The sequence below is a fragment of the Miscanthus floridulus genome, chromosome 13, assembly GCF_019320115.1.
Source record: "Miscanthus floridulus cultivar M001 chromosome 13, ASM1932011v1, whole genome shotgun sequence".
In the NCBI taxonomy this organism is placed as follows: domain Eukaryota; kingdom Viridiplantae; phylum Streptophyta; class Magnoliopsida; order Poales; family Poaceae; genus Miscanthus; species Miscanthus floridulus.
The window spans coordinates 8,887,902-8,912,580 of record NC_089592.1 but is presented as its reverse complement, the minus strand read 5'-3'; the positions used below and the strand labels follow the sequence as shown (position 1 = coordinate 8,912,580).

At 42.9% G+C, this 24,679-nt stretch overlaps 3 protein-coding genes across 3 annotated transcripts; all 3 read left to right on the top strand.

The window, feature by feature from the left end:
• The first annotated feature begins 872 nt into the window (after nt 1-872).
• LOC136501896 (BTB/POZ and MATH domain-containing protein 1-like) lies at nt 873-7,047 on the top strand. Its single transcript, XM_066497422.1, has 2 exons — nt 873-953; nt 5,861-7,047. Exon 2 carries the CDS (start codon nt 5,950-5,952, stop codon nt 7,045-7,047), a length of 1,098 nt encoding a protein of 365 aa, XP_066353519.1. The 5' UTR covers nt 873-953; nt 5,861-5,949.
• Nucleotides 7,048-8,220: 1,173 nt separating this feature from the next.
• LOC136499396 (uncharacterized) lies at nt 8,221-18,059 on the top strand. The gene is made up of 3 exons (XM_066495067.1): nt 8,221-8,395; nt 16,735-17,140; nt 17,677-18,059. The coding sequence occupies exons 1-3, from the start codon at nt 8,221-8,223 to the stop codon at nt 17,792-17,794; spliced, it is 699 nt and encodes a 232-aa protein (XP_066351164.1). The 3' UTR covers nt 17,795-18,059.
• Nucleotides 18,060-21,627: 3,568 nt separating this feature from the next.
• Nucleotides 21,628-22,749, top strand: LOC136499395 (BTB/POZ and MATH domain-containing protein 1-like). Its single transcript, XM_066495066.1, has one exon. It carries the CDS (start codon nt 21,631-21,633, stop codon nt 22,747-22,749), a length of 1,119 nt encoding a protein of 372 aa, XP_066351163.1. The 5' UTR covers nt 21,628-21,630.
• Nucleotides 22,750-24,679: the final 1,930 nt, after the last annotated feature.

Sequence of the window (24,679 nt, the reverse complement as noted above, 5' to 3'; positions counted from 1 at the left end):
CCGGTGTCTTGCGGGAGACGCCGAGTAGCGTCGTGCCCCGCAAGACTTCGTCTTGTGGGCTGGGCCGACCCTGGGGCGCAGCCCATGTGATCTGCTGTGGGTATCCGGGGTCATACCCCACACATATAAAAAAAAATCATTTTTAGATGATTCAGGCCATTAGGTTGTCAGCGACTCGCGAGTCGGGAGCAGCAGGCAATGGTCCAGGACTCCAGGTTATTTTAGAGGGGAGGAAACAAAAGTAGCTAAAAAAACATAAAAACCTCCCAAAGAGTTTTATGGTAACTTGTGCCTTTCTTGAACCACTGATAAGAAGGCATCCGACTTAGCTGAATTCCCAAGTTGGCATAACGAGAACCAGGGTTATCGAAGCCAGGAATAAAGGATTGCAGAGGTTCTGTGGTTTAGGAAGCTTGCATTAGGTGATGTTTCGTGCATAGCTCTTTTACACGCGTTGCCCGTTGCCGATTGCTTGCAAGAAATCTGGAGAAGTTAGCTGTCTTTTTTTTCCCCAAAGAATCAGGCAAGTGAGCTGTCGATTATATTAAAAAAAAGAAATTCAGATGGGATAAAGCAACCAGAAACCCCAAAGGGCCCGACAACAAAAAAAAAAAGTAACAACCAACCAACTAGCATCTAAAACAACTATAGACAACATCCTTACACCACTCTATAAACTAAGCTCTAAACCACTGTACAACCAAAGCCGCTCCACAAGCATCACACCACCACACATGCTGCAACAAAAAGTTAGCTGTCTTATTTATGTTTGCGACAAAGTATAATGATCCTGCTCCATGACGCCTTGTTTATTTTACCTGACTCGGTTATAAATATGCATGTGTCGCTACCTCTCACAACCATGCCACGATAAACCACACGCCAAATCGTCTCCAAATTCAACAAAATCGATCTGCATCACCTCTCTAAGCTAATTCGATTCGGTGACTCAGGTGTGTTCAGTCTCTCTTGCTCATATATATACTCAGTCAGATGTGCATGATGAAATTTGATCAGTGATGCCAAATCTTCTTCAAGCTTATCCGTTGTATTATTGATAGCACCGAGTGACCTTGAGCAAACTCAAATTCATGGTTGGAGTCCCTTTTTTCCTTTTAAAAAACGAGTTTCCTTAGCTTTTAAGAAAGCCATTGGTTGGAGTCCTTTCATTTACTGCAATTGATCTTTCAGTATGATCACTGTGAACACGCCACTACACTGTAGAATTGATACACGACGAACAGATGTCAAGAAAGGAACAACTAAATTGGAAGGAGCACACGAACTTTGTTCTACTTTAGAGAAACGGGATTGCTAAGCCAACATTCCCGTCTGGAGAACAAAAAGTTCAATTAATTTATGAAATCTTTGTGTTCCCAATAAGATCTTTATTTTTAGAAAACAATATACTCTTTATTCTGTTCTCTGTATAGGCATGCACTCAACTAGACATTGTTACAAATTACAAAATAGCCATAGGCTGTTTGGAAATGCCAACAAATAGTGGAAAATTGCTAAACATTGCAGCTGCTTCATAGAACTAAAGCAAAAGACAACCATTAAATGCCAAGTCTATTAGTAATCTTTATGTTGTGAAAAACTAACAAAAATAAAATGACTAACCGCATGTTGGATACTATGAGCTAATTGTTAGCTAGCTAATATTAACTCAAATTAGCTCTAGTGCATTTAAATAGGAGGGCTAATAGGTGGTAAGTCTTCAACTAGTTGTTAGACAACTAGCTAACCAACTATAGTTAATTTAGGCTATTTTTTAGCCCAACTAGTAACTAGCTATGCGTATCCAAACATGCCCTAAGAAACACCCCACTATTATTATTATAAAACACGTAATGGTGTACTTAAATTGAAGCCATGAAATACCATAAAAATAAGATACGACGGAGGAAACTAGAGAGAACTACGGAAGCTTCACACAAGTTCCTTCACTGCTTATTCTTGGCGTGTTAATCTAATTCAAGTAGAAAAGTTGTACTCCTCCCGATCATAAAGATATGACACTTTGACTAAAATCCAGTTAAACTTTGGAACTTGTGTAAAGATATGACCACATATAGCTCTCAAAATATTTAGTTTAGAGACATAAAAATCATATGAATAGATTTTTCTTGAACAACATTTTCGCATACATTTATTAGACATTATAACTACATTTTGATAGAAAATTGTGGTCTAAATTACACCCCGAAGATGACACTGAGGAGTTTATAGTAATAAGTTGAGTGCCAACATAATAAGATAAAACATGGGGTCCTTAATCTTGTGGGCCCTGTGTTGTCAATCATCTTCACAAAGCTCGCTCGCATACCGCTCATATGTTGTATTCTTCCATCACCAGACGATTATTTTTACTCGAATAGTGAAACTTTCTACTGATCTCCTTTGTCTCCTTCCATTTCTTTGTGCGCCTTTTTAAGGACCTTCTCAAATTAAAAGAGTCCAAGAGGTACCAAATTAAATCTTGGTACCTCAAGTACTATATTTTCTGTTGTCTAGGTATAATAGTACCTTCGGTAACCACTTGAAGGACAGTAAAAGGACTCATTATTTTTATAAGGTACATACATTTCTTCAATGATTTAAAAATATGGAGGGCACGGGTGTAAATTTATTTATTTGCACCCTTTTGATTAGTCCGTATTTATGTATAATATATGCAGACTTTGCATTCATTTTTTTTTATATAAAGGAAGACTTTAGTGATTTTTTTTCAAAAATAATACATCTAGTTGATACAAGTCTTAGAAAAAGCTCCCTTTGCCTGAGTAGCACATAGCATGTATTACCAAAGTGATCACATACACTCTAGCCACCATCAATCTGTAGACTAGACCACCGTCCATGTGCCACCACCTGCATGGCTGCATCAATTGTCGCAAGGCCACCATAACCAGATCCTATAAGACCGGTTTCTGAAGGATAGATCAAGTACGTAGTCAATAGATATGCAAATAAGAAATCGTTGCTCTCACTAGCATTTCGTTTTTCATATTTCCATGCATGTAGTTAAGTAGGGATAGCAAAGTCACTCTGCCCTGCATTTTCTCTTGGTTTCATATTTTAAATAAAAGGAGTAGGATTTAATTTAATGAATCGACACATAGCTAGTTCAGTGAGAAACCATATTTTGCATTTCTGAAAAGTATAAAGCCAGACAAAAAACCAAATATGATCATTAATGATTATTTTGCAAGTGACAGATGGAATGCACTGCACACATCTTTACTTTACTAATAATTAGCCCATAAAAACTTGCTCCAACACGGTCTAGAATCTTATGTTATATAAGTGGTGAAAGTTAAGTGGATAAATTTAGTACATATAACTAATCAAAATTGGTTACTTTTCCTCTCTTTGAATTTATTTTTTAACATAATACCCATTTAGATACTCTGTAATCTTTATTTGATTATGATTAATTTATCAATTACTATATATGTGTTTCATCATTGAATTGCACCTTTTTGGGGTTTTAACATGTATTTGGTTGAAACTTAGCTTAAGGTATATCAGCTCTTGTTGCATCACTTTTGTGACATCATGACCCGATATTTTGGCTTTCAAATTTTGATCTTATTAGTTGTTGTAATTTTTTTTCATCCACACGTTAAGTTCAAAATCTAGTGCTTATTATATCTTTTATTCAAAATTTTCCATTTATTATATTTATTAAAAAGTAGATTCTAGGTCCTCGAGTCTACTTTTAGTTACTACAATAGCATAAAGAGTTGTTTCCACAACACTCAATATGCTTGAATTTCCTCAATAAAAAATTATATATAGCAGTATTGTTATATATTTATCACTTATGTATGCATGTATATTTGGTATACATAGTGACAATCTCATTTATGTTTACTTTGAATTTAATAGTAGTAGAATTGGATAATTTAGAAACATATATAGTATATTTTTATGGTTTTTTTATTCTTTTCTGTAATAGCTTATATTGGTAATTTAGACATAGATTTGAGGATATTATAGTTTATGTTCTATGACAACAGATGCAGGTAATTTAGACGAAAATTAAATGAGTTATATTATCTTTTATAATGACAGAGGTGAATAATTTAAAAGCAAATTTTGGTGTTACTTTGAATTATCTTTCATAATGGCAAGGTTGGTAGTTAAGATGTAGATTCTGAGGGTTATTTATAATTTTTCATAATGGAAAAAGTGAGTATTTTTTTAGAAAACAGGATAGATCAAATGGTTGCTATTCTCTAGATGATTTGAGTCAACCCAATTAATGGTTAGGTGTTTTTAGAGGATTAATGTGGAGTCTTCGTTGGGGGCTTCCAATTAATCATATTAAGATATATGTTGTCATGATTTGTATTGCACCCATGTGGGGTCTTCAATATGTATTTTATTAATACCAAAGCTTAAGTATATCATCTCTTGCTGTATTCCTTTCTATGACATCATAAATTTATATTTTGACTTTCAACTTTAATCTCATTAGTTATTGCACCTTTTTTATCCATGTATTAAGTTGAAACTGTTTATTGTATATTTTATTCAAAGTTTTCCTTTTCTATTTTATTAAAAACATATTTTAGGTCTTAAAGTACAATCTTAATTACTACAATAGCAAAATAGTCATTTTAGTCTACACCATGACACTCAAGATGTTGAATTCACTATATCAAAGAATTATATGTGTAGTATTATTATTTTATATAAACATAGAGTAGTTAGATTTTATTACCAGTATTGGCATTTCATATGTTTCAATCAAAATATATAAACTTATCTAAAATAACAACTTACAAAATTTATTTTCATGGAGTTTTAATAATATAATTGAAAGTTAATTATCAGTGACATTGGTATGTGATTTGTTAAGGGAATTTTTTTTTAGATTGATATATTTGTCCTAATGTATGAATGTTTAGTTGGTCTACATAGTACTCCCTCTTTTCTAAATTGTCATTCATTTTGGCTTTTCTAGGTACATAGATTTTGCTATCTACTTAGTAGTTATATCCTATATCTAGATACATAGTAAAAGTAATGTATTATGAAAAGCCAAAACAACTTATAATTTGAAATGGATGGAGTATCACATAACAATTATGCTTACTTTTGATCTAAGTGTGGCAGAAGTGTTTAATTTGGAAACATATATAGCGTGCTCTATGCTTATTGAGTTATTTTCATAATATCTTATATTGCTATTTACATAGATTGGAGGGATATTTTAGTTATTTTTTATGGTGGTAGATTTAGGCAATTTAGATACAATTAAAGGGGGTTACTTTATCTTATATATCTTACATAATGGTAGATACAGGTAATCAAAAAGAAAATTTAGAGGTTACCTTTCATTATCTTTAGTAATGGTAGAGGTGGGTAATTTACATGCAAATCTAGGGAGTTATTTTTAAATTTTCTTTTGTAATGACATAGTTGGGTATTTAGATGCAAATTGAGGAGTTTATTTTAAATTATCATTCATAATAGTAGAGGTAGGTAAATTAGATGCAAATTTAATGAGTTACTTTATGTATTTCACATAATAACAGAGGTGGATTGTGTAGTTTTTTTAGAAAAGAAAATAGATAAGCATAGATCTCCTTTTATTTTTGTGGTTGTGTGCCTCTTTGTTAGGCAGATGTCGGAAGTATATTTTTAAGGCTTTGTATCATCTTGATGTAATGCTTTAGGAATTTAATAAAAGCTTCCTTTATAAAAAAAATGTCTGGTAAGAGAAAGCCATAAAGTGCCGTTAGAGGCTTAGAGGCCTCTAATCAGTAATACTAAGATTAGGATTAAGGTGTTATAAGATGAGATTCGTCGTGTATCTAAAATTAATTCTGCACTTGAAATAATGCAGCCGGTGCATGAAGAGAAGCTGAAGTACCAAAGCCGTGATCTCGAGAGACCGTGGGAGAGAGAGAAGAGTTATCATCGTTCCTTCCTCCCATGCCGATGACGGCGTCCAACATCGGTGGCAGCAGGGGCGAGCCGTTGCGGTCCGCCTCAGCCATCGTCGCCAGCACCGAGAGAGGCCAGCACCTGCTGAAGATCGACGGCTACTCCCGCACCAAGGATGTCCCGACCGGCAGCCACATCAAGTCCCGATCGTTCCGCGTCGGAGGCCACAGCTGGTACATCCGCTACTACCCCAACGGTCTCAACTGGACTTACTCCGACTACATATCCATTTCCCTTCATCTCGACCACAATGTCCCCGAAGGCGTGAGAGCACAGTACACGTTTAGCTTGCTTGACCATGGGGGCAAGCCAGTGCCACGCTACACCGCCTTCGGTTCCGAGCACACCTTCCGTGACCACGGCAGGGGCTCCGCGGCTTTCATCGAGAGGGACGAATTGGAGAAATCTGAGCATCTCAAGGACGACCGCTTCACGATCAGGTGTGATTTCACGGTCGTCACCAGCAAGGAGATTCAGACAATGGACGTCGACATCGACACTGGCGCAATCCTACAGCCACCTCTAGTGGTGGTGCCACCGTCGGACCTGCACCGTCACCTACGCGGCCTCCTCGCGAACGGGGAGGGTGCGGACGTGACATTCGAGGTGGACACCAGGACCTTCGCGGCGCACAGGTGTGTGCTCATGGCCCGATCACCGGTGTTCCACGCCGAGCTCTCCCTCTCCAGCCTGACGACGACCAACGACGGCGCAGCAGTCGCTGTACAGATCGAAGACATGGAGGCGCAGGACTTCGAGGCTTTTCTCCACTACATATACACCGACTCGTTGCCGGAGATGAAGGGGTCAGAAGCTGCGGCGATGATGCTCCCGGACCTGGTCGCAGCAGCGAATAGGTATAAAATGGAGAGGCTGAGGTTGGTTTGTGAAGACAAGCTATCCGGGTTTGTGAATGTGACAACCGTGGCGGTCATCCTGGCGTTCGCCGTGGAGCACCATTGCCTTGGGCTTATGGAGGTGTGCCTCAAATTCCTCGGGGATCCAGCAAATCTCAGAGAGGTCATCAAGACCGACGGCCTCGAGCATCTGAGCAAGAGCTGCCCGTCTGTTTTAAAGGACATATGATTAATTACCAAGCTTGCTGCAGCCCAGTAGCCGTCTTCCTATCGTAGCGACGACGACTGTCTAGGCATGCATCTCATCCAATTAATTGCCATATATATATCCATGTCTCCGGATATACTATGTAAATAATAGTCAAAAGGGAAAATTGGCCTCGTACCATTGAAAGATTGTCGTATCCGAAAAATACCATTCAAAATTTACCGCTCCGTAAAATACCATCGAAAGAATGCATCGTCACATGGGTATAGCATTCCGTCACGTTTGAGCAAACGCCGTCGCCTCCGTCAAGCTCCTCCCCTTCTCCTTCCTAAGGTGAGTGCGGCCGCTGCCTCTGCTCCAGGTGGGACCCGTTCCAAAGGGAGAGAGCAGAGCGACGGCAGCGACGGCGGCGACTGCCTTGGTTCCGACGGCGCTCAGCACCGGCCTCCGGCGCGGCGTCGGCTTCGACGCGTGCGGCGTGCTGACCGCACTCGGCTCTGGTGCGGGGAGCTCTGGGCAGTACGGTGGCAGCGGGCAGGCCCTGGTGCCCGTGACGACAAGCTCCGGCGTCTGGCTGCTGCGGGCGGGATCGCGGGCTGGTGCGGCACAGCTCCAGCAGAGGCGGCTTTGGCTAGCCGGGGCGAGCCGCGAGCGCGGCACCAGTGCCGTAGGGCGTCGGCGCTGGAGTGCTCGGCGGTAGCGTCCGAGGCAAGGACAGGCGCCGAGCTTGAGCTCCGAGCGACGGAAGACGGAACTGCTCTGGCTCGTCACGGTCAAAGGCACGAGACGCCCCGCCGCAGCAGCCCAGGCCGCCCCGCAAGAAAGCAAGGCGGCAACCAATGCAAGACGGCGACGCTTGTGGGCTGTGGGATGTGGGGGAAGCCGCTAGCGATATGATACACGAAGGAGACGCAACGTCGTGCTGTCGAGTAGCGGACAAAACCGCGCGCGGCCGAGCGCCGACCCATCAGATCCAGCCGCCCGCGCCCCCGTGAGCCAACAGACAGCGGCGGGACGACGGCGACACGAGGAGGCAGGCTCGCGCACGTGCACGAGGAAAAGGCGACAACGACGGCGCGGGATGCTGCGCGATGACCACGACGCGTCCTGCCGCGACCCGCAGCTCGGCGATGTGCGGCGCGTCGACGGCGAGGAACCGGCGCCACGCAGGAGCCCATCACGCGCTCCTTCTCCATGGACTGCTTCGCGGGCGGCCTTGGCCGGAAGCCGCAGACCAAGGAGCCTGCTGCTGGCAGCTCGGGGGAGGCCGGTCTGAGCCATGCTAGCGGCGGCAGCAGCAGCAACGTCGCTGACCACGGTGCTGGCAAGACGAGCGGCCGGTTTCGGCGGCTGGCGGCGGCGAACTTAGGCGAGCGCCGACCGGCGGCAGCTGGAGCGGTCCCACCTAGAGCAGAGGCAGCGGCCGTACTCACCTCATGAAGGACAAGGGGAGGAGCTTGATGGAGGCGACAGGGTTTGCTCAAAACGTGAGGGAATGCTATGCATTCTTTGAATGGTATTTTATGGAGCGGCAAAGTTTCAATGATATTTTTCGGATACGGCGATCTTTCAATACTATGAGACCAATTTTCCCTAGTCAAAAATGTTAACATAATAAATTATTAAATGGGTGATTTGATAAGGTAATAAAGCATTAATGTACATGCTTAACGTTAAACCAAATATTAACATTCGAATTAAACTTGACAAATTTCTACAAGTTATTAGTAACTTTTTGTCTCCATCTTATTAATTTCATGTTCTTTAGAGATTTACTTTCGACGGCCATGTGATAACATATGATAGCTTTAGCCACTGCAGTGTCTACCGATGAGACTAAGGGTCCAATTTAGGAGTATATCAGCCGGTTCGTTTGGCTGTGGCTTGTCGTAAACGATCGTAAATTTTCTGCCGAAACAGTATTTTTCTCTCACACAAACCAGCCAGCAGTACTTCTTCACGAACCAGCAACGATACGAACCAGCCAACCGAACAGGCTGTATATGTCCAAACGGGCCGCCCAGGCCTGGCACGGCACTAGCACGGTGAGGCATGGCACTACGGGGCACGACGGCGCTATCGTGCCGTGCCGTGTCGTGTCACCGTGCCCAACCCTTGGCCTAGGCATGGCACTACGGGGACTCAGTCGTGTCGTGCCGTGCCGATGGGCACAACGGCCCAGTAGTCGCATCGTCGTGCCGAGCTCCTCTGCCCGTGGTGAGCACGTCGTGCCTCCACCACGCGCCAATGCCACCACGCGCGAGGGAGCCGGCTCCCCGCAAACAGGCCGGGAGGGAGAGGGCTGAGAGGCTGTGGGAGGGAGGGAGGCACGGGAGGACATGAGGTGCCACCATCGGGAGGGAGAGAGAGGGAGGCACGGAGGACGCGAGGTGCCGTGCCGGCCATGGGAGACAAGACGGAAATGGAGAGGCACCGCGCCGTCGGGAAGAGACGAAGACGAGAAAAGAAAATGGGGAGAGAAGTGAGGGTTTCATGCTTATATAATATAATGAATCCAATGGCTTTAGTTTATTCGAGGACATCCAACGGCTGAAATCTAACGGGCCGCATCGTGCCGGCCCATTAACCGTGCCGTGCCCGTGCCGGCACTGCGGGCCGGACCTACGGCCCAGGCACGGCCCTAGATCGTGCTCGTGCCGGCACTGGCACTATGGACTCCGTGCCTGGGCCGTGCTAGTGCCGTGCTTTTTTGGATCGGGCCGTGTTCAAAGTTTATAGATTTTGAAATTTAAAATTTAGAATTCCTAAACGATCTTCAATGTTCACATAGTTAATACCAAAGTTCTAGTGGCCGACCTGATCTACATGTTCGATATCGACAAGTTTTTTATTTAAAGTCACTGGAGTCTCAAATGTGTTTGAAATTCACATATTTTGAGACTCAATTTTTTGAATTTTTCAAACTATGTCTGATGGAGATACATCCTATACCAAAGTTGTAGTACTTGACAAGATTTAAAATTTTGTAGTTAAAAGTTTTTTCATTTGAGTTCATTTAGTAGCTAAAATATCCAATATAAGATTACGAAATATTGATATAAAAAGATAGCATATTATATATAGGCACGATTTGGCCTACATGTGTGTGCGCAAGTTGTTGCACATTAAGATGCTATGTGATCATATATCTGACAACAATAGTAGTTTGATTGCCAAATTCGTCAGGCATTAGGATGCCATCCAGTCGACTACTAATAGTCATGATCCTGAAGGTGGGACAGCTAGATTATGTCACTGCAGATCTTTTCTGAATGGAAATAGCTGCACATGTGAAATGGTCCTATTTTTGTCTTTGGTATTTAGGCTGTTCGACAGACCATCATCATAATATTGTGGTCATCTGTATAATTCTTTGATCGCTTTTCTGAAAAGCGGGGTGTTATTCTTGATCATGAATACATGAGTGTGCATCCCTGGCATGTCCAACTGCAAGGAAATGCCTAATCAAATACCCACTGTGGGAACGTTCAGCAAGCTTAATACTGAATTATGTGAAATCTATCATCAAGGACATCTCCCCTTTCTGGGGAGATAATTGTTTTCGGCAATTCCAAAGTTCCTCCCTGCAGGAGAGTTGCCTTCTTACAGGTAGAGATAGCTGAGGAATTGAAGCGTGCTTTTTGTCTGCGCCAGAAGAGTTTCGACACCTCCAGCTTCAGTTCATCCTGTCAGTCGGAGGAAATTGAGTAGGTGTTGTTGCCAAAACGTTTGTAGCCGATTGGCGACCAAAGCACGGTAAAGTGATGTAAAGCTTTGTTCTGAATGTTATATGTCTCAGAGAGCAGCGGGCCCTCCTGGCTGTGCTGCAAATACTTGATCTTTCTGTATTTAGTTCTTGTGGTTGGATGTACAATGGCTGGTGTGTTCTCCCAAGAATTCTGATGCTAACTTTTTCTGGTGGGGAAAAGATGAATTCTGATGCAGTAGACACTTGATTCGTTGATCTAGTAATCATTCAGAAAATTGATCTTTTGCCGCTGCTAAATTGCTATGCCGGTCCTGGTCCAATCGTGTTGCGAATTCAGTTTTCGATACGTTACGATGAAGAATTACTGAACATGTGGCAGAAGTGAACAAAAACGGCGTGGAGAAAACGATGAGGATTAAGGAGATTTCAGGCGAAGAAACGAGAAGAGCGAGGAAAGCTCGTGTCACCCCTCCCTGTCTACTTTCTTGGTTCCAACGTGTGCCTCGGGCCCCTTATAAAATAAAATAAAATAAAATAAACGTTGTGCCTCGGGCCCCTTATAAAATAAAATAAAATAAAATAAACGTTGTGCCTCGGGCCTCGGCACGACTCGCAAGCACGTCCTGCGCGTGCCTGCTCAGCTAGTACTCCCTCCGAGAAGTCAGACATTTTTGGCCCCGTTCTCTGTGGCTTATCAGCTCTCTTACGTATCACTGCTGAATCAGCCGAGAAACTCACAAGTCAAAGGAGTCTTTAACTTTGACCAATTATATAGCAAAAAAACATTAATATTTATAATGTATAATAAGTATTATTAGATAAATCGTAAAATATATTTTCATAATAAATTTATGCAGTGATATAAATATTGCTAATATTTTTATATAAAGCTAGTTAAATTAGAGAAAGTTTGACTGACACGTATCTAATAGCGTAATTCTTTTTTGATACGGAGGGAGTAGTCCTCAGTGGTCGTGAGGTGTGGTGTGATCCAAACCCAACTACCGTCTACCCACACCGACACCATAATGCAATTCGCGGTTTCGTTTCGGTGCCCAAGTATTTCCACACTTCTGGTCAAAGTATTCGTCCAGCTATTAGTACTAAGGGGGTATTTGGTTTCTACAGAAAAATTTTAGTCCATGTTCTATCGGATGTTTGGACACATGCATGAAGTATTAAATATAGACGAAAAAAATAACTAATTGCACAGATTGTGGCTAATTTGCGAGATGAATTTTTTAAGCCTAATTAGTCCATGATTTGACAATGTGGTGCTACAGTAAATATGTGCTAATGGCGGCTTAATTAGGCTTAATAAATTCGTCTCGTAAATTAGTCTCCATTTATGTAATTAGTTTTATAATTAACTCATATTTAGTTCTCCTAAGTAGCATCCGAATGTCCGATGTGACATGGACTAAAATTTAGTCCATGGAACCAAACACCCCATAATAAAGTTTTTCTCTCTTTCCCATACCCAAAAAAAAAAATCATTTTTAGATGATTCAGGCCATTAGGTTGTCAGCGACTCGCGAGTCGCGAGCAGCAGGCAATGGTCCAGGACTCCAGGTTATTTTAGAGGGGACGAAACAAAAGTACCTCAAAAAAAAAACATAACAAACCTCCCAAAGAGTTTTATGCTAACTTGTGCCTTTCTTGAACCACTGATAAGAAGGCATCCGACTTAGCTGAATTCCCAAGTTGGCATAACGAGAACCAGAAGCCAGGAATAAAGGATTGCAGAGGTTGTGTGGCTCAGGAAGCTTGCGTTAGGTGATGTTTCGTACATAGCTCTTTTACACGCGTTGCCCGTTGCCGATTGCTTGCAAGAAATCTGGAGAAGTTAGCTGTCTTTTTTTTTCAAAGAATCAGACAAGTGAGTTGTCGATTATATTAAAAAAAAGAAATTTAGACTGGATAAAGCAACAAGAAACCCCAAAGGGCCCGACAACCAAAAAAAAAAGTAACAACCAACCAACTAGCATCTAAAACAACTATAGACAACATCCGGTTAGATTGGGACATCAACACGCGCCGCCTCATGAGAACTCTAAACCCTTACACCACTCTGGCCTTGTTCGCTTCTCTTATAATCCGTCTTTTTCAGTTTGTTTTTTCAGCCGGAATATTGTTTCAGCTTGTTTTTTCAGCGAAGCAAACGGGGCCTCTATAGACTAAGCTCTAAACCACTGTACAACCAAAGCCGCTCCACAAGCATCACACCACCACACATGCTGCAACAAAAAAGTTAGCTGTCTTATTTATGTTTGTGACAAAGTATAATGATCCTGCTCCAAGACGCCTTGTTTATTTTACCTGACTCGGTTATAAATATGCATGTGTCGCTACCTCTCGCAACCATGCCACGATAAACCACACGCCAAATCATCTCCAAATTCAACAAAATCGATCTGCATCACCTCTCTAAGCTAATTCGATTCGGTGACTCAGGTGTGTTCAGTCTCTCTTGCTCATATATATACTCAGTCAGATGTGCATGATGAAATTTGATCACTGATGCCAAATCTTCTTCAAGCTTATCCGTTGTATTATTGATAGCACTGAGTGACCTTGAGCAAACTCAAATTCATGGTTGGAGTCCCTTTTTTCCTTTTAAAAAACGAGTTTCCTTAGCTTTTAAGAAAGCCATTGGTTGGAGTCCTTTCATTTACTGCAATTGATCTTTCAGTACTGTGAACACGCCATTACACTGTAAAAATGGTAAACGACGAACAGATGTCAAGAAAGGAACAACTAAATTGGAAGGAGTACACGAACTTTGTTCTACTTTAGAGAAACGGGATTGTTAAGCCAACATTCCCACCTGGAGAACAAAAAGTTCAATTAATTTATGAAATCTTTGTGTTCCCAATAAGATCTTTATTTTTAGAAAACAAAATACTCTTTATTCTGTTTTCTGTATAGGCATGCACTCAACTAGACATTGCTACAAATTACAAAATAGCCATAGGCTGTTTGGAAATGCTAACAAATAGTGGAAAAGTGCTAAACATAGCAGCTGCTTCATAGAACTAAAGCAAAAGACAACCATTAAATGCCAAGTCTATTAGTAAACAAGATCTTTATGTTGTGAAAAAACCAACAAAAATAGAATGACTAAGAAACACCCCCGCTATTATAAAACACGTAATGGTGTACTCAAAATGAAGCCATGAAATACCATAAAAATAGGATACGATAGAGGAAACTAAGCTAGAGAACTAAGGAAGCTTCACACAAGTTCCTTCACTACTCATTCTTGGCATGTTAATCTAATTCAAGTAGAAAAGTTGTACTCCTCCCGATCATAAATATATGACACTTTGACAAATCCAATTAAACTTTTGAAAATTTGACCACATATAGCTCTCAAAATATTTAGTTTAGAGACATAAAAATCATATGAATAGATTTGTCTTGAACAACATTTTCGCATACATTTATTAGACATTACAACTACATTTTAATAGAAAATTGTGGTTTAAATTGCGCTCCGAAGATCATACTGAGGAGTTTGTAGTAATAAGTTAGCACTTCCTAGCACTACTTTGAGTGCCAACATAAGATAATACATGGGGCCCTCAATCTTGTGGGCCCTGTGTGGTCAATCATCTTCACAAAGCTTGCTCACATACCGCTCAGGGCCTCCCCAACGCTACACGCTGTCTTGAAGCCTCAACGTCCCAGGCCCGGTCATTTTCTTAATGGAACTAGCTGTGCATGTGAAATGGTCCATTCATGATCCAATTTTTGTGTTTGGTATTTAGTAGAAACGCGGGCTCGGCTTTGCCGTGCCTTCCCTTTCGATTAGGCCAGTGACAATAAGAATATAGGTGTAGTGATAAGAAACTCAACAATTTTTTTTTTCATTTTATGATTTTTATGTATTTTCGAGACTTTATCATCATGAAGGTATAATTTTATTTACCTCTAAAAAGCATAGGTAAAAGTTTATATGAAAAAATTCTTACTAAAACATGCCATATTATGGATGCACTGCATAGTTCTACTCGTGAGGGTTTCAGATTAACTTGATTTTCTAATTTACAATTTTTCTGTAATTTACTATGCAATTTTAAAGTTTCAGCTAATTTTTTTTAAAGAGATATAATCAAAGGTGGCTTAAATGTTGATTTCAGAAAAACCTGAGGAGGTTTTCGCAAAAATTGTTGAGAGGGTCTCTGGAGCGCGGGTTGATTTTCGATAAAGAGAAGGTCTTGTTTGCAAAAAAACCGTAGCCCATCCGATCTAGACTGCGGGTTGATTTCGAAATAATCTAAGATGTTTTTTGAAAAATATACTGAGAGGGCCTCTAGAGTGCGGGTTGATTTTCGAAAAAAAATAAGAGTTTTTTTGGCAAAATGACCGTTGCTCGCCCGATCTAGGCCGTCCGCGCGCCCGATTAAACGGCCTCGAAAAGCAGACGACGTGGCCATGCTGCCTGGCCCTCTTTTGGGTGCAGGATGCGGCGGCGGAGGCACTAGGACGCATGGGACAAGCGCAAGGCAGGGTCGGCGACGAGGAGGTTCCGCCGGAGGTGGGTTCTTGATCGATATGTTTTGTCTATACGCGCGTATAGTATAGTTGCTCAGCCTGAAGAGCAAGAGGTCCACCAAATCTATGGATTTGGCCACTGAATTTGCAGGTTTCACAGGTCAGAGTTCCTACTACATGGATTTTGAAGCTGAATTTGGTGGAGTCGAGAGACCCAAAGGGCTCACAGAGCAGATCGAGAAGCATAAATTGTTTCATTAAGCTAAAAACCTGTTGGTGATCCTACATCTTTTACTATTACTAGGCAATGAACATTTACTGCTCATATCCATCCCTAATATTATTAGTCGTCCTTGCCCATAACAAGAGGCGTTGCAGTACTTATCCAGTGTCTCGAAGCATAGCGTGTAAGGGCCGCCATGGTAATATAAACAGCAGAAGCAAGTATTGCGCTTGCATTGAGGCGAACTGGGTAGCATCTTGAGGCAACCGCAAGTTCCCCTGTCGCTCCCAACTGGATTTGTGTGTTGAGCTGCACAATATAGTTAATTAATTAGTTGTTATAAAGATGCATGAATGACGCAGAAGTGTAAGTTTTCGAAGAGCACAAGGGTCTCTCTTCTATGCTGTGCAGTATTACTTATTATATACTAGAAATTAAAACTATGTTTTGAAAGTCCAGAAAATTACTATATATGGTTCAACCAAGTTTATGATCTCAACTTACATTGTGAGAGAACCACGAAACATCCAAGGATAAGCATAAGCATCACAACTATAGTTTCCCTCCATCGCATCAATCACGGTATATGGTGGAGCTTCTGTGTGAGAGGTATGTATGTCCTACAAACATATATACACATGCTGCATAATGTTCTATATATAGTATAGATGGTGAAAACATTCTGTATTCTATCAATAATTAATAACTCCTAGGCTTGTGATTAATCCTCCAAAACTTCAAAATATATAGCATTAATCTCAAAGCGGATATCTCTAGTGGAATGTAAATGACGACATCTAGTAGATGCTACGAGTTTAGTCCTGATCAATTCTACTCTGATTATGTCCATTGATGACTACCATATTTTATTTCCAATTCCATGGCTTATAATGGCATTCTACTCTGCATATCACCAAAAGATAATAAAAAGGTGTTCTATTTATAATGACAGCTACATTTACCAAGTAACATATATTTTATATAATTATATGCTTGTGCGATAATCTTTGTGTAAACTTGGAGTATAAGCAAAATTAATTCATGCGAACCGAAGAGCATTATTGACGGCGGTTAATCAAAGTAACCTTTGCAAAGTGTTTTGGATCCGTCGGTGCATAATAATGTGGAGCAAGATGCAAGAACACGTATCACTTCAGGAGGGAATCGCAGTGCCCGTCGAACACTATCCGGCCTGCAGATTCCAGCCGCACTGGGCTGATCCGTGGGCTGAATCCTTTTAAGAGAACGCACATAGCCTAATGGACCTCAAGCCCATCAGGCCCATCAACTAGTTCCTTCTACAAACTCGGTCTGTCATGTGTGCCGGCCGGCATCACCACCAGTCCACCACCACCACCATGGCCGCCGCCGCAACCGTCTCCTCGTCGCGTCCGCCTCCCCTCCTCCAACGCCACCTTCGTTTCCTTCCCGCGGCGGCCGCTCCCCGCCACCACCCTCGCCCTCTCCCAGCTGTCCCTGGTGCCGGCGGCCAACCCCAAGTACCACAACGCGAAGGTGGACGCGGGCGACGAGGACGTGGACGGGGAGGAGCTCCTGCGGCGGTTCAACTGGCAGGTGTCCCGCGCGGGCGTCATGGAGGAGATCAGGCGGCGGCGGAGGCACGAGGACGCGCGGGACAAGCGCAAGCGCAAGGCGCGGTCGGCGGCGAGGAGGTTCCGCCGGAGGTGCGTTCTTGATCGATATGTTTTGTCGATTCGTGCGTGTAGTATAGTTGCTTGGGTAGTAGTTTCAGAAAACGTTGCTTGGGTAGTTGGGATGAATGATATGGTCTCTCGTTTATGTATTATTTGCTGCTATAGTAAATTATGTAAGAAAACGTTGCTTGGGTATTATTTGCTGCTATAGTAAATTCGGCGGAGGCATGAGTGCTCATCCCCTGGCATGTTCAAGTGCAAGGAAATGCCTAATCAAATACCCATTGTTTGCAACATTCAGCAAGCTTTATGCTGAATTTTGCAAAAATCTAGCATCAAGGGCATCTCCCCTTTCTGAAGACATGTTTGTTTTTGTCCATTCCAAAGTTTCAGCAAGCTTGATGCTGAATTTTGAAAAATCTGACATCAAGGACATGGATATCTCCCCTTTCTGAAAAAGATTATTGTTTTTGGTCATTTCAATGTTCATCCAGTTCATTTGAGTTGTAGCAACAATATAAGAAACTCCTGACTCCTGCTAACTGAGCCCAATCACTCTGCTGCAGGCGATTCAAGGGCCCATTCCCTTTCAGTGATGATCAGGGGGCGAAGGAGCAGACCACTGACGATGAGGAAAATGACAACTGGGACCTCCCTGCAGGAGAGTTGCCTTCTTACAGGTAGAGATAGCTGAGGAATTGAAGCGTGCTTTTTGTCTGCACCAGAAGAGTTTCGACACCTCCAGCTTCAGTTCATCCTGTCAGTCGGAGGAAATTGAGTTGGTGTTGTTGCCAAATCGTTTGTAGCCGATTGGCGACCAAAGCACGGTAAAGTGATGTAAAGCTTTGTTCTGAATGTTATATGTCTCAGAGAGCAGCGGGCCCTCCTGGCTGTGCTGCAAATACTTGATCTTTCTGTATTTAGTTCTTGTGGTTGGATATACAATGGCTGGTGTGTTCTCCCAAGAATTCTGATGCTAACTTTTTCTGGTGGGGAAAAGATGAATTCTGATGCAGTAGACACTTGATTCGTTGATCTAGTAATCATTCAGAAAATTGATCTTTTGCCGCTGCTAAATTGCTATGCCGGTCCTGGTCCAATCATGTTGCGAATTCAGTTTTGGATACGTTACGATGAAGAATTACTGAACATGTGGCAGAAGTGACCAAAAACGACGTGGAGAAAACGATGAGGATTAAGGAGATTTCAGGCGAAGAAAGGAGAAGAGCGAGGAAAGCTCGTGTCACCCCTCCCTGTCTACTTTCTTGGTTCCAACGTGTGCTTCGGGCCCCTTATAAAATAAAATAAAATAAAATAAACGGTGTGCCTCGGGCCTCGGCACGACTCGCAAGCACGTCCTGCGCGTGCCTGCTCAGCTAGTACTCCCTCCGAGAAGTCAGACATTTTTGGCCCCGTTGTTTGGGGCATATCAGCTCGCTTACCTAACATTACTGAATCAGCCGAAACACTCACCAGTCAACTTTGACTAATTATATAGCAAAAAGCCATTAATATTTATAATGCATAATAAGTATCATTATATAAATCGTAAAATATATTTTCATAATAAATTTATGCAGTAATATAAATGTTGCTAATATTTTTATATAAAGCTAGTCAAATTAGAGAAAATTTGACTGACACGTATTTAATAGCGTAATTCTTTTTTGATCAAAGTATTCGTCCAGCTATTAGTACTAATAAAGTTTTTCTCTCTTTCCCATACCAAAAAAAAAAAAATCATTTTTAGATGATTCAGGCCATTAGGTTGTCAGCGACTCGCGAGTCGCGAGCAGCAGGCAATGGTCCAGGACTCCAGGTTATTTTAGAGGGGAGGAAACAAAAGTACCTCAAAAAAAAAAAACATAACAAACCTCCCAAAGAGTTTTATGGTAACTTGTGCCTTTCTTGAACCACTGATAAGAAGGCATCCGACTTAGCTGAATTCCCAAGTTGGCATAACGAGAACCAGGGTTATCGAAGCCAGGAATAAAGGATTGCAGAGGTTCTGTGGTTTAGGAAGCTTGCGTTAGGTGATGTTTCGTACATAGCTCTTTTACACGCGTTGCCCGTTGCCCGTTGCCGATTGCTTGCAAGAAATCTGGAGAAGTTAGCTGTCTTTTTTTTTCAAAGAATCAGCAAGTGAGTTGTCGATTATATTAAAAAAAAGAAACTTAGACTAGATAAAGCAACAAGAAACCCCAAAGGGCCCGGCAAACAAAAAAAAAAGTAACAACCAACCAACTAGCATCTAAAACAACTAACTAGCATATAAAACAACTATAGACAACATCCGGTTAGATTGGGACCTCAACACGCGCCGCCTCATGAGAACTCTAAACCCTTACACCACTCTGGTCCTGTTCGCTTCTCTTATAATCCGTCTTTTTCAACTTGTTTTTTCAGCCGGAACAATATTTTTGTCTCACAACAAATCAGTCGGAATATTGTTTCGGCTTGTTTTTTCAGCGAAGCGAACGGGCCCTCTGTAAACTAAGCTCTAAACCACTGTACAACCAAAGCCGCTCCACAAGCATCACACCACCACACATGCTGCAACAAAAAGTTAGCTGTCTTATTTATGTTTGCGACAAAGTATAATGATCCTGCTCCAAGACGCCTTGTTTATTTTACCTGACTCGGTTATAAATATGCATGTGTCGCTACCTCTCACAACCATGCCACGATAAACCACACGCCAAATCATCTCCAAATTCAACAAAATCGATCTGCATCACCTCTCTAAGATAATTCGATTCGGTGACTCAGGTGTGTTCAGTCTCTCTTGCTCATATATATACTCAGTCAGATGTGCATGATGAAATTTGATCACTGATGCCAAATCTTCTTCAAGCTTATCCGTTGTATTATTGATAGCACTGAGTGACCTTGAGCAAACTCAAATTCATGGTTGGAGTCCCTTTTTTCCTTTTAAAAAACGAGTTTCCTTAGCTTTTAAGAAAGCCATTGGTAGGAGTCCTTTCATTTACTGCAATTGATCTTTCAGTACTGTGAACACGCCATTACACTGTAAAAATGGTAAACGACGAACAGATGTCAAGAAAGGAACAACTAAATTGGAAGGAGTACACGAACTTTGTTCTACTTTAGAGAAACGGGATTGTTAAGCCAACATTCCCACCTGGAGAACAAAAAGTTCAATTAATTTATGAAATCTTTGTGTTCCCAATAAGATCTTTATTTTTAGAAAACAAAATACTCTTTATTCTGTTTTCTGTATAGGCATGCACTCAACTAGACATTGTTACAAATTACATAATAGCCATAGGCTGTTTGGAAATGCTAACAAATAGTGGAAAAGTGCTAAACATAGCAGCTACTTCATAGAACTAAAGCAAAAGACAACCATTAAATGCCAAGTCTATTAGTAATCTTTATGTTGTGAAAAAACTAACAAAAATAGAATGACTATCTGCATGTTTGGATACTATGAGCTAATTGTTAGCTAGCTAATATTAGCTCAAATTAGCTCTAGTGCATCTAAACAGGAGGACTAATAGGTGGTAAGTCTTCAACTAGTTGTTAGACAACTAGCTAGCCAACTATAGTTAATTTAGCAACTAGCTATGTGTATCCAAACATGCCCTAAGAAACACCCCACTATTATTATAAAACACGTAATGGTGTACTTAAATTGAAGCCATGAAATACCATAAAAATAGGATACGACGGAGGAAACTAGAGAGAACTACGGAAGCTTCACTCGCTGCTCATTCTTGGCGTGTTAATCTAATTCAAGTAGAAAAGTTGTACTCCTCCCGATCATAAAGATATGACACTTTGACTAAAATCCAGTTAAACTTTGGAACTTGTGTAAAGATATGACCACATATAGCTCTCAAAATATTTAGTTTAGAGACATAAAAATCATATGAATAGATTTTTCTTGAACAACATTTTCGCATACATTTATTAGACATTATAACTACATTTTGATAGAAAATTGTGGTCTAAATTACACCCCGAAGATGACACTGAGGAGTTTATAGTAATAAGTTGAGTGCCAACGTAATAAGATAAACCATGGGGCCCTTAATCTTGTGGGCCCTGCGTTGTCAATCATCTTCACAAAGCTCGCTCGCATGCCGCTCATATGTCATATTCTTCCGTTACCAGACGATCATTTTTACTCGAATATTGAAACTTTCTACTGATCTCCTTTGTCTCCTTCCATTTCTTTGTGCGACTTTTTAAGGACCTTCTCAAATTAAAAGAGTCCAAGAGTTACCAAATTAAATCTTGGTACCTCAAGTAGTATATTTTCTGTTGTCTAGGTATAATACCTTCGGTAACCTCTTGAAGGACAGTAAAAGGACTCATTATTTTTATAAGGTACATACATTTCTTCAATGATTTAAAAATATGGAGGGCACGGGTGTAAAAATTAATTCTGCACTTGAAATAATGCAGCCGGTGCATGAAGAGAAGCTGAAGTACCAAAGCCGTGATCTCCAGAGACCGTGGGAGAGAGAGAAGAGTTGTCATCGTTCCTTCCTCCCATGCCGATGACGGCGTCCAACATCGGTGGCAGCAGGGGCGAGCCGTTGCGGTCCGCCTCAGCCATCGTCGCCATCACCGAGAGCGGCCAGCACCTGCTGAAGATCGACGGCTACTTCGGCACCAAGGATGTCCCGACCGGCAGCTACATCGAGTCCCGATCTTTCCGCGTCGGAGGCCACAGCTGGCACATCCGCTACTGCCCCAACGGCGATAACTCGACTTGCTCCGACTACATCTCCATCTTCCTCAAGCTCGACCACAATGTCCCCCAAGGCGTGAGAGCAAAATACACGTTTAGCTTACTTGACCATGGGGGGAAGCCAGTGCCACGCTACACCCTCGGTTCCGAGCAAACCTTCGGTGACCTCAGCTGGGGCTACGCGACTTTCATCAAGAGGGACGAATTGGAGAAATCTGAGCATCTCAAGGACGACCGCTTCACGATCAGGTGTGATTTGACGGTCGTCACCAGCAAGGAGATTCAGAGAATGGACGTCGACATCGACACTGGCGCAATCCTACAGCCACCTCTAGTGGTGGTGCCACCGTCGGACCTGCACCGTCACCTAGGCGGCCTCCTCGCGACCGGGGAGGGTGCGGACGTGACGTTCGAGGTGGACACCAGGACTTTCGCGGCGCACAGGTGTGTGCTCATGGCCCGATCACCGGTGTTCCACGCCGAGCTCTCCCTCTCCAGCCTGACGACGACCAACGACGGCGCAGCAGTCGCTGTACAGATCGAAGACATGGAGGCGCAGGACTTCGAGGCTTTTCTCCACTACATATACACCGACTCGTTGCCGGAGATGAAGGGGTCAGAAGCTGCGGCGATGATGCTCCCGGACCTGGTCGCAGCAGCGAATAGGTATAAAATGGAGAGGCTGAGGTTGGTTTGTGAAGACAAGCTATCTGGGTTTGTGAATGTGACAACCGTGGCGGTCATCCTGGCGTTCGCCGTGGAGCATCATTTCCTTGGGCTTAAGGAGGTGTGCCTCAAATTCCTCGAGGATCCAGCAAATCTCAGAGAGGTCACCAAGACCGACGGCCTCGAGCATCTGAGCAAGAGCTGCCCGTCTGTTTTAAAGGACATGATTACCAAGCTTGCTGCAGCCCAGTAGCCGTGTTCCTATCGTAGCGACGACGACTGTCTAGGCATGCATCTCATCCAATTAATTGCCATATATATATCCATGTCTCCCGATATACTATGTACATAATAAATTATTAAATGGGTGATCTTATAACTTATAAGGTAATAAAGCATTAATGTACATGTTTAACGTTAAGCCAAATATTAACATTCGAATTAAACTTGACAAATTTCTACAAGTTATTAGTAACTTTTTGTCTCCATCTTATTAATTTCACGTTCTTTAGAGATTTACTTTCGACGGCCATGTGATAGCATATGATAGCTTTAGCCACTGCAGTGTCTACCGATGAGACTAAGGGTCCAATTTAGGAGTATATATGTCCAAACGGCCGCCAGGCCCAGCACGGCACTAGCACCGCAAGGCATGGCACGATGGGGCACGGCACTACGGGGCATGCCGTGTCGTGTCACCGTACCCAACCCTTGGCCCAGGCACAGCACTACGGGGACTCAGCCGTGTCGTGCCGTGCCGATGGGCACGACGGCCCGCCGTGGCCGTGCCGGCCTGGCGGCCCAGCAGTCGCATCGCCGCGCCGAGCTCCTCGGCCCCATGGTGAGCACGCCATGCCGCCACCACGCGCCAAGACCGCCACGCGCGAGGGCGCTGGCTCTCCGCGTACAGGCCGCCGCGCGCCATGTGAGAGGGAGCCCTAGCTCCCCGCGGCGAGGCCGTCGCGCCGAGGCCGGGAGGGAGAGGACTAAGAGGTTGTGGGACGGAGAGAGGCACGAGAGGACGTGAGGTGCCGCCGTCGGGAGGGAGAGAGAGAGAGGGAGGCACGGCGGACACGAGGTGCCGCGCCAGCCGCGGGAGACGAGACAGAAATGGGGAGGCACCACGCCGTCGGGAAGAGAGGAAGACGAGAAAAGAAAATGGGGAGATAAGTGAGGGTTTCATGTTTATATATGATGAATCCAATGGCTTTAGTTTATTCGAGGACATCCAACGCCTAAAATCTAACGGGCCGCATCGTGCCGGCCCATTAACCGTGTCGTGCCCGTGCTGGCACTGCAAGCCGACCTGCGGCCCAGGCACGGCCCTAGATCATGCTCGTGCTGGCACTGGCACTATGGACTCCGTGCCTGGACCATGCTAGTGCCGTGCTTTTTCAGACCAGGCCCATGCCGGCACAACGGGTCTAGGCCATTTGGCCATCTATATTTAGGTGGGCTCCCAACCATCATGCCTCCTCTAGCCTCTGCAATGTATACATAAGCTCTTTTTCTCTATCTTCTTCACATAATCTAGGAGCCGATAAAGAGAGTTTTTATTTATCAGCCTTGCCTCCATCTTCTATTGTAGCAAAGAACCAAAACACTGCCCTGCCAAACGAGCCCTAAGTCACTCTATAGTGTTAGCGCTTCTAGCTCTAGATAGAAACCGAAACAATAATCAACACCGACACCACCTTTGGCAGGGCGCTAGAATTTCCTAGCTCTAGATTTTTTTTTGGCGGCCCCAGACCAGCAAGGAAATGATCTTTGATGGCCACCGTTGAGAATATATAGTCCAATAATAAGAATATATAAGTGCAAGGGAAATTAACTTGGTGGCTATCCATCTAAGGGTTATTTTCTTGACGGTTTGGTTGTCAAGAAAATCAGGCAAACAACAAATTTCTTTAGGTCTCGTAGCCGCCAAGAGAATCACAACTTTCTTGGCGGTTGTTACATATATTTTCATGGCGGTCCTCAACTACAAGAGTAACATATTTTTCTTAGCAGCCCTTAATCACGTAGAAAATTGTGATTTCCTTGGTCGCCAATCGCCTAGGAAACTTATATCAACAAATTTTAAAATTCTAGCCACAATTAATAAAATACTCCCTCCATTCCAAGTTATAAATCACACTACTACATAATTGATTTTGCGAGGCGGTGGGCTTTTATTAATCGAG

What these genes read in the sequence shown, in the direction of transcription:
- LOC136501896 (XM_066497422.1), top strand. Translation starts at nt 5,950, where the DNA reads ATGCCGATGACGGCGTCCAACATCGGTGGCAGCAGGGGCGAGCCGTTG.
- LOC136499396 (XM_066495067.1), top strand. Translation starts at nt 8,221, where the DNA reads ATGGACTGCTTCGCGGGCGGCCTTGGCCGGAAGCCGCAGACCAAGGAG. An exon ending in GCTGGCGGCGGCGAACTTAG is followed by an intron (nt 8,396 to 16,734) that starts GCGAGCGCCGAC and finishes CAAGCCCATCAG; the next exon opens with GCCCATCAACTAGTTCCTTC. An exon ending in GCGAGGAGGTTCCGCCGGAG is followed by an intron (nt 17,141 to 17,676) that starts GTGCGTTCTTGA and finishes ACTCTGCTGCAG; the next exon opens with GCGATTCAAGGGCCCATTCC.
- LOC136499395 (XM_066495066.1), top strand. Translation starts at nt 21,631, where the DNA reads ATGCCGATGACGGCGTCCAACATCGGTGGCAGCAGGGGCGAGCCGTTG.